The following is a 9,181-nucleotide window of genomic DNA, read 5'->3' as shown; positions in this document are numbered from 1 at the left end:
AGTACAATGTAACTATGAATTATTACAATGAATGACGATACGTGTTACGGTATAATAACATATGTGATTACACTGTAATAAGGACCCCAATTAAACGAAGTGTTACTGGTTGTAATATGTGGTTTTTCCTGGCTTGGCTTCTGCAGTGATTTTACCAACGCACTGCTACTGCATAGCTGTAAATGTCTGAAATGGTAAGCGTTCGATAAACGGTACTGTCCAACTTCATCATTGGAATTATAGTAGCCTGATGCCATTTCTGTTTGCTCTGCACAATCACTAGAGAGCGCTGTCCCAGATGATTCCACTGTGAAACAAGTTTGCTGCTGCTCCAGGGCTCTATATTCTCACATCTATCTCTACAATAGTTCACAGTGAACATAATCCAGTAGCTTTGTATGGCTATATATTTTTCTGGCCGATGTTAGTTTTAGTTTTGGGGACAATTTTCATAACAGGGATATGATTCCTACCCCTTTTATTTGTGTATGTTTGTGTAATAGCCTAATATCAACCTATTTTAACCAATTCGTTTCTAAATCGAACGGAACACAGTGTCTACTTAAACACAGCGTTGTTTACGTTATCTTTATCAGACCCCCAAATAAAAATGACAACTGTAAAAGCTACTTTAGGGTCATATTTAGAATATGCAAAAGTGGCATAAGTGGCCAATGGGCTTCATCGGTGTCAACGCGAAGTGGCAGTGTTCTGTATTTTTCTTCTTATGGCACGTAGACTGTCACTGCCAACCCTCTCCATACATTGTCCTCGTCGTACTTTGGTTTCACCGGCCGGCGCGTGCCTGAATAAGGAGTTTGGATAACGCCGTGGCTCTTTCCCGAGCTGTCTTTTCGTTCTACATCACCGGTTACCTCACCGGTTACCTCAGACGGAAAAATTATTGGCAGTTTTCCTTTTCTTGAAGAACAGCAACCCTGTGGGATTTGTATCCGCATATCGCTTTCATATAACCGTTTGATTATGAGGACAATATGTTGTTACATTAACTGAAAACATTGTTATTATTTTTTTTATCTAAGAGTTAGGTTTAAATCCAAATGAAAATCAGATACAACAAATCTAGAAAAATCAGTTTCTTTAAATATAGGTTTAGGTTATATGATCACATCTAGGGTAATCATTTAGCCTTTCCATTCAATTAAACCATTCCCAAAACTAGGCCTAGCATTTATATTATTTGCTTGGTTGATAGCCATGATTGTTTAGGATATTTTCCCTTTTAATGAACGGTTATTAAATTGCTCTCAATTGATGGTCATCTATGATATATGTTTTATGAGTCGTTTTTTGTGAGACGAATAACAAATTCATCTCAAAAAGGGATGATTTATTTTCATTGTGAATAGCACAGACCTCACAGACCTTTCACTTTTTTCACCGTTTCCTGTAAACAGGCTCAGAGCCACTTGACATACTTGCTGCTTGATACAAATATGTCACTTCAGGGAGAACATATCAGGACTGGAAGATGTGGCGTGCATAAGGATCTAAATAAAGGAAAGTTCTTTATTATTATGTAACATTTTAATTTCTTATAATTTGATTCCATTTGATTTTAACATGCACACTTTCGTAGAATTCGAAGAGAGGGATTTTTCAATAGCAGGCAATTCAATTTGACATGTGAAGAGTTCTCAACAAAGGAAACGAACAATAAGGAGTTGATATGTATGGACGCTTAGAGCACGTGCGGACTGATATGACTCTGACAAGAATTGTCTAATTAAAGGTTGCTAAATTCTAATAATTCTAATAGTGCACCTAATTTCAGTGTATGTAACACAACAAGCAAGTATATTGTAGAGAACCATTGCACAATCTAAACCGCTTTGAAATATATTTTCCATAACAACAAATATTGTAAGCTATTTTCTGGCTGGTGTACAAAACCGAAAGTAAAAGAAGCAAAAACGAAAGTTAAGAACGGGAAACATAGAAATAGCCCACATAGAACAGAGCTACCGCTTCTTAGACTTGCTTTCAATCAGTATGACAGACCTATAACTTACATTTCTATATGAATTTGGTTGGGTTGCCCAAAAAGTTACATGTTGGAGCTTTAAATGCATGAGGTTTGTTGTTGTAACTTGGCAAAGGGTATGTTCATTTTTTACATACAATGTAGGCCCGAGGAATGTGTAAAGTAACAAAATACTCCAAAAAAGTATTCAATATAAGTGAGTTTCAACCCCCCCCCCAAACAAAATCGTGATTTATAGGGTGACCAATACGTAAAATGTGTTAATTGTGTAAATAGTTCTCTAAGAAAACAAATGGTCAAAACATGATGTCTCTAGCATAATCCGATCAAAAGTTATAGGAATTGTTACCCTTGTAGGATGGCCACAGGGTGACAAAATCAATAGAGACAGAAAAAAATATGGTAAAAAGTCAGGAAAATTGCATCACTTCAGCTGTGCAAGAATGCAGGCTACTGGTTAACTGACAGGCTCACTTTCCTGTTGAACTCATCATCTTTATTCTCGAATCCGCAAGACATTAAACAATATAGAGGCAAGATGGATATCGATTTTGAGACATGACATGAAGTATTTTCATATTTTAGTATACGTTTTTCATATTCATTCCAAATTCCTGTTATTTTTCTAAGATTTCTCACAAAAACAAGCGTATCTCTGTGAAATGTCAACGAAGCACTGAGCATATATAAGCTTTTCCTTTTCAAAGCCTTTTACATTTAATTCAGACCTTGTCATGCTAATTTTGCTTTTTGCGACCCGCGTAAATAACTTTGAAGAAGCAAACACAAAATGTAAAACCCTCAAAAGTTGTTACAGAAACCACTGCTGTATCAACAGAGCTTAGGGCTTACTAACAGATGCATTAGGTTACGAAATCCGAATTGTTGGATATAATGCTAACGATATGTTAGAGAAAGACCCCACTGAATGATTATCGGTAAAAATGCATTTTATAACATAAGGAAGTGACATTTCATCACCAAACCGTGTTTTCACCCACTCTGTGTGGATATCTCACAATTACTTGAATATATTTTGGAAAGAAACTGTTGATTTCCAGTCCTTCGGGCAAACTTTCAACAAACTGTAAAATGTTCATAAAACACCGTTGCATATAGGCTAATTGCTTTTATCCAGAATATCTGCAAATATTGCGCATGAATAGCCTAACAATTTAGCGAATTCAATGTCATCACAGGCCTGTAGAATAGCCCAAGTCGTTGTCAGAATATACGGAATAGGCTCCCCAAAGTCCGTGCAAATGTGCAATGGATTTTAAATGGTTATGTCAAATATGATAGCCTATGACTAATTTCATTAAATCAGTGAGTTGAACCAATGGGCATGGAAAGGGTTATAGCTTATGACATGGATCCCCCAAAAGCTCCTCCCCTGACGCTTGCCATGAGTTGGGTGTTTAAAGAAGGCGATCATATAAGAGCCCTTGAACAATTCTTGAGAAGATCATAATCGTATAGCGTGCGTAAATCCGTAGGTGCAACTGAGAAGGTCAACGTCGGTTAGCAGAGGAGAACAGGAACGGCCACAGAGGACTCCTACCAGGGCGCAGTGGTGTCGCGTCTTGGTGGTTGCGATTGTAGCCTATTTTTTGGATCCTTTAATTCTGTAGTGTTTGCTATTTCAAAAAATAATGCAGCTAGAGAATATTCTTCCCAGCGCATCAACCATCAATTTACCCAAGACTTTTTACAACCTCACATCATCAGATAGTGCAAATAATAGCCCGGGGCCATCGCAGATCGAATTTCAAGTTGACCGGACAGAATCCGAACCAAGGAACGGTCCTAATAAATATTTGAGCGGAGTGGGGAACGCCATGATGGGTGAGGGAGAGGGCGACGCCTTCACTGGGACTAAAGCTACCCCAGACGGAAGAAAAGGCTCACCGATGGTCGGTGAGGATGACCTGTCCACTGGCCGGCGGTACAACATAGATGAACTTGGCTCTGACAGATATTTCATCCCGTCCTCTCAGACGAGCTCCGATATGGCAAACCCGTGTTCCCTCTTTCCATACGCAGGACAAACGGGGACAGTGTACAGCGGGTCAAATGGATCCAGGTATTCCTCCCTTCATTACGGATCGGTCTTGCCTCCGACGGGGTTTTCTTCCTCCGTGTGCACTAGCCGGAGTCAGTTTGGCAGCAGCTACCAGTTCGGCCAGGGTCCAGGATGCCTGTACCCCTCCTATCCGGGAACGGGCTCATGTATTGGTTCCATGGCTCTGCCAGGGTCCACACCGGGAGCGAGAGCTCAAGTTTATCTCTGCAACCGGCCCCTGTGGCTCAAGTTTCACCGATTCCAGACCGAGATGATCATCACGAAACAGGGCAGGTGAGCAGAGGCATTGAAAACAAAATAGCTTAAACTTCATGACTAATGTTCAAACTTAGACGTTAAAAGGCATCAAGGTTCTGGTCTAATGCTTCTAAAAATGTTAGGCATAGTCGTGTTCACAGAGCTCTCAACTAGCGTTGCACCTCACAGATTAGGGTGTTTTTTGGGGGGGACCATTTTTACTGTGAGGTATCAGTGGCTTATTACCACCATGTTCTGTACTTGGTGGGACACTATACTTTAAAATGAATGTTTGATTATGGTTAGCCTAAAAAATATCCGACCTTCTCTGATGTTGCAATAATTGTTTATATTTCGTTGTGTCACATTTGAATGTTATTTACTTGTTTATTTCGAAATAATAATTTAGGTTATACAAAGTTTTAAAGCCATTTTATTAAATTTTTATGTGAGGAAAATAAAGTGTCAAGTATTAATTAGTGCATGCCATGACCTAACCTTACGAATCTTCTGAAATGCAACGACTCCCTCTTGTAATTTTCGTTTTGAGTGCACCCTTCAAATGTTATTTGCAATAATTGTGCCATCGAATTTGTTCTTTTCTTTCAGGCGGATGTTTCCATTTCTCAGTTTCAACATCACTGGACTGAACTTGACGGCGCATTATAACGTGTTTGTTGAGGTCGTGTTGGCCGATCCAAATCACTGGCGATTTCAAGGAGGAAAGTGGGTTACTTGTGGAAAAGCAGACAACAACATGCAAGGTGAGACTAATATTACATGCACCTTTAATGTACTTATTTAGAGGCATATTTCGAAACTAAATAAGGCCTCTAGCCATATAGTCTACAGAAGCAGCACATTTAAACTAACGGGGATTAAATGAAATTTAGATCGGGCACGTTTCGTTAGATATTTCCCTGCAATTTACACCCAATTAACTGGCTGTTTATGCTGTGCTCTTTGTTTTTGTTGGTTTATTAACCCCATTTTAAAAGAAAAAGACAACCATTCAAACATTGTTAGCTGATGGCGTTCATTTCAAGACGGAAAACAGATTCAATTATAAATCATTATCAGTAATGTGTCATTTTTTACAATTTATTTTCATATAATATAAAATGGCCTGCCAATGTTTTAATAATATTTGAATTGTAAACTTCAATCTTCCATTTGTATGTTTTTTGCAATTAAATAATTTTTAAATGTTAGCCTAATAGCTCCACAGTTTCACATCGGATTGCTTTTAACGTTGAAATCCTGAGCACATGATTCAATAATAGTTTGACTGCAAGTCAATTGACAAATTGCAGTTTTTTTTGTTTTTTTTTAATGTAAGAGAAGTTCAAGTTCAAGAAATGGAAAATATCTGTGCTATTCTTTCAATGTGTGTTTTGCATTTGTGCCGCATTGTACTTAATACTTGTATGTTTTATGTCCCGCGTCATTTATTCAATCACAGGTAACAAGATGTATGTTCATCCTGAATCCCCGAACACTGGAGCTCATTGGATGAGGCAAGAGATCTCCTTCGGCAAACTGAAGCTGACCAACAACAAGGGGGCGAACAATAACAACACACAGGTGAGGCCTACACCATCATTTAGTATTTTCTTTATTGCAACTCAAATGTCTCAGGCTACTTTTAAAAAGCTGTCTTTGGTGTTCTAGTAGGCATAAGAGATCACAAATGAGTGCAAAACCATCCTTTTATTTTATTCCGAGAGTGCTATTGGCAAGTCTCCAAAATGTCATTGGTGATGTGACAAATAACCAACCACAGTAACTGTTTTGAGAGCATTCCACGAGAACCCCAAGCGTTAACTTTGGAATTCACACTTTTTTTTCTTTGCAGATGATTGTCTTGCAGTCTCTTCATAAATACCAGCCTCGGCTCCACATCGTGGAGGTCACAGAAGAGGGAGTGGAGGACGTAGGCAGTGAGGCTAAGACACAGACTTTTACCTTCCCAGAGAACCAGTTCATCGCAGTCACTGCCTACCAGAATACAGACGTAAGATACCCGCTACTATCATCTTATCTACATAAGAAACATCTTATCTGCTTAAGATTTGTCTTATGCTTCTATATTGACTGTGTCTATAAAATGTGTTTTTGTCAACACTGCCGACCATGGCTTGACCATGCATCTTCTCTCCTTTCCAGATCACACAGCTTAAAATCGACCACAACCCCTTTGCTAAAGGCTTCAGAGACAACTATGACTCGTAAGTGACAATGCCTTGCATCCTATTTTGCATGCGGTTTTGTCGCCATTTTTTTCTGCTCTGCTACTTTTAGTCTGTCAAGTGTGAACTTGTTTTTCTCTTGCAAATTACTCATCCTTGGACCTTTGTCTCTCTCTTCCACAGGATGTATACAGCCCCAGAGGGTGACAGGCTGACTCCCTCCCCGACAGCCTCCCCTCGCTCTCACCAGATTGTGCCGGGTGCCCGCTATGCCATGCAGCCCTTCTTCCAGGACCAGTTTGTCAACAACCTGCCCCAGAACCGCTTCTACACCGGGGAGCGGGCTGTGCCCCAGACCAACAGTCTCCTCTCCCCCCAGGCCGAAGACGTCGGGGCCAGCTCGGCTCAGCGCTGGTTCGTCACCCCGGTCCAGCAGTCTGGCTCCAACAAGCTGGACCTGTCCTACGACCAGGACTACTCAGCCAGCAGTCTGCTGTCGTACGGCATCAAACCCCTGCCCCTCCAGACCTCCCACGCCCTCAGCTACTACCCCGACTCGGCTTTCGCCTCAATGGCGGCCAGCTGGGGCAACAGAAGCACTTACCAGAGAAAGATGACCACAGGCCTGCCCTGGTCCCCTCGGCCCAGCCCCCCAGCCTTCACAGACGACCCACTGGCTGCTAGCAAAGACAAGCTGCCCGAGGAGAGCACCGCAGCCTCCACCTGGATCGAGACCTCCCACTCGCTGAAATCTGTGGACTCTAACGATTCGGGCGTGTACTCCATGGTCTGCAAGAGACGCCGGATGTCACCTGGTGGGTCGAGCACAGAGAACTCGCCCACCATCAAGTGTGAGGACTTGACCACAGCGGAAGAGTTCAACAAAGACAACCCCAAAGGCATGGGCTACTATGCCTTCTACACAAGCCCCTAAAAAGACTGTATTTATTAAAATCGTATAATTTGTTGTTTTTAATTCAGTGCTCCCTTTTACCTTTTAAACACCCTTTTATTAACTTTTATCTAAAGGTGCCAAAGCTTCGTGCTCCCAAGCAAGCTGCACAAGCTCACCCCCCCCCCAACCCCATACCTGAACACACACATGCATTGTGACAAATTGTTGTTTTTAAAACATGTCCCCAGTTCATTTTATTTTTTACAAATGTGATTTTATTTAAAGTAATTTCGTTGTACAGTATGTGTGCACTTTAGTATGTGATGTATCTTGTACAAATTGTCTTCGTGGAGGTGTTATGAAATGGGTAATAAAAACAATCTTTCATAAACAATCGTCCCACTTTGCAAATGGAGTCTTGAAATGACGTTGCCACAAGAAAGCAACGAATATATTTTGATGCAAGACTTCGCTCTCTTACATTCACACATATTATCTTCGCATGTACAAAGGTTCACTACATGCTGTCCACAGCGTGGTAGCCAGGGCACGAAAACAGCAAAGAAGTTGAGCCTCACTCTTCTACACTATTTGTTGTGGAAATAAATAAAAAGTTTATTGGTCGCCTACACAGTTTAGCAGATGTTATAGCAAACGTGTGCAGCAAAAAGCTTATATTATTAGCTCCTAACAATGATGTATAAAGTCAAACAGCACGAATAATCCCCCCAAAATGTTTACAAGAAGTGTTGGAATGAATCCAATTTAACAACCCAAATAGCACTGTAACAGTAATCCAAATGCAATCTATGTGTATATACACCAGAAGAATTTACACAAGATATACTAAGAATGATGTGTGCATCAATATATCTATTAGTGAGCTATGTCAAGAATCCATTCTATAAATAAATATGTGGTGTGTATAAACAGCAAATAAAATGCAATGTACTAATTACTAGTAGTAATATTAGAATGAGCTATGTCGAGAATAAGGTCTTTAAATAGACAGTACAAAAGCCCGTCGCAAAATGGACAGAATTGCAGGAAATTAGCTTACGAACCAGAGTCCAGAATATACTGTGTACAAAACATTAGGAACACCTTCCTAATATTGAGTTGCACCCCCTTTTGCCCTCAGAACAATCTCAATTTGTTGGGGCATGGACTCTACAGTGCCTTCGGAAAGTATTCAGACCCCTTCCAAACTTCTTCCATTTAAGAATTGACTTGATTTGGAAAGGCACACGCCTGTCTATATAAGGTCCCACAGTTGACAGTCCATGTCAGAGCAAAAACCCTGTCCAATCAATGGAAGTTACCACAGGTGCACACCAATCAAGCTGTAGAAGCATCTCAATGATGATTAATGGAAACAGGATGCACCTAAGCTCAATTTCGAGTCTCATAGCAAAGGGTCTGAATACTGTTATTGAGTTTTAATACGTTTTCGCTTTGTCATTATGGGGCATTGTGTGTAGATTGCTGAGGATTTTTTAATATATATATTTTTTTTAGATTAAGGCTGTAACGTAACAAAATGGAAACTGTTGAGTGTGAAAAATCCAGCAGCGTTGCAGTTCTTGACACACTCAAACTGGCGTGCCTGGCACCTACTACCTACCATATCCCGTTCAAAGGCACAGACATATTTTATCTTGCCCATTCATCCTTTGAATGGCACACATACACAATCCATGTCTCATTTATTTCAAGACTTAAAAATCCTTCTTTAACCTGTCTCCTCCCCTTCATATACACTGATTGAAGTG

General features: G+C 40.4%; 1 protein-coding gene across 1 annotated transcript; it reads left to right on the top strand.

Annotated features, from left to right (window-relative positions):
- The first annotated feature begins 2,285 nt into the window (after window positions 1-2,285).
- LOC139554449 (eomesodermin-like) lies at window positions 2,286-7,808 on the top strand. Its single transcript, XM_071367258.1, has 6 exons — window positions 2,286-4,361; window positions 4,935-5,089; window positions 5,788-5,909; window positions 6,181-6,339; window positions 6,492-6,553; window positions 6,698-7,808. Exons 1-6 carry the CDS (start codon window positions 3,658-3,660, stop codon window positions 7,446-7,448), a joined length of 1,953 nt encoding a protein of 650 aa, XP_071223359.1. The 5' UTR covers window positions 2,286-3,657; the 3' UTR covers window positions 7,449-7,808.
- Window positions 7,809-9,181: the final 1,373 nt, after the last annotated feature.

This window comes from Salvelinus alpinus, chromosome 26 (genome assembly GCF_045679555.1).
Source record: "Salvelinus alpinus chromosome 26, SLU_Salpinus.1, whole genome shotgun sequence".
NCBI classification, from domain to species: domain Eukaryota; kingdom Metazoa; phylum Chordata; class Actinopteri; order Salmoniformes; family Salmonidae; genus Salvelinus; species Salvelinus alpinus.
Note: the sequence above shows the minus strand (reverse complement) of the source record. Positions and strands in the feature narration are given on the sequence as shown.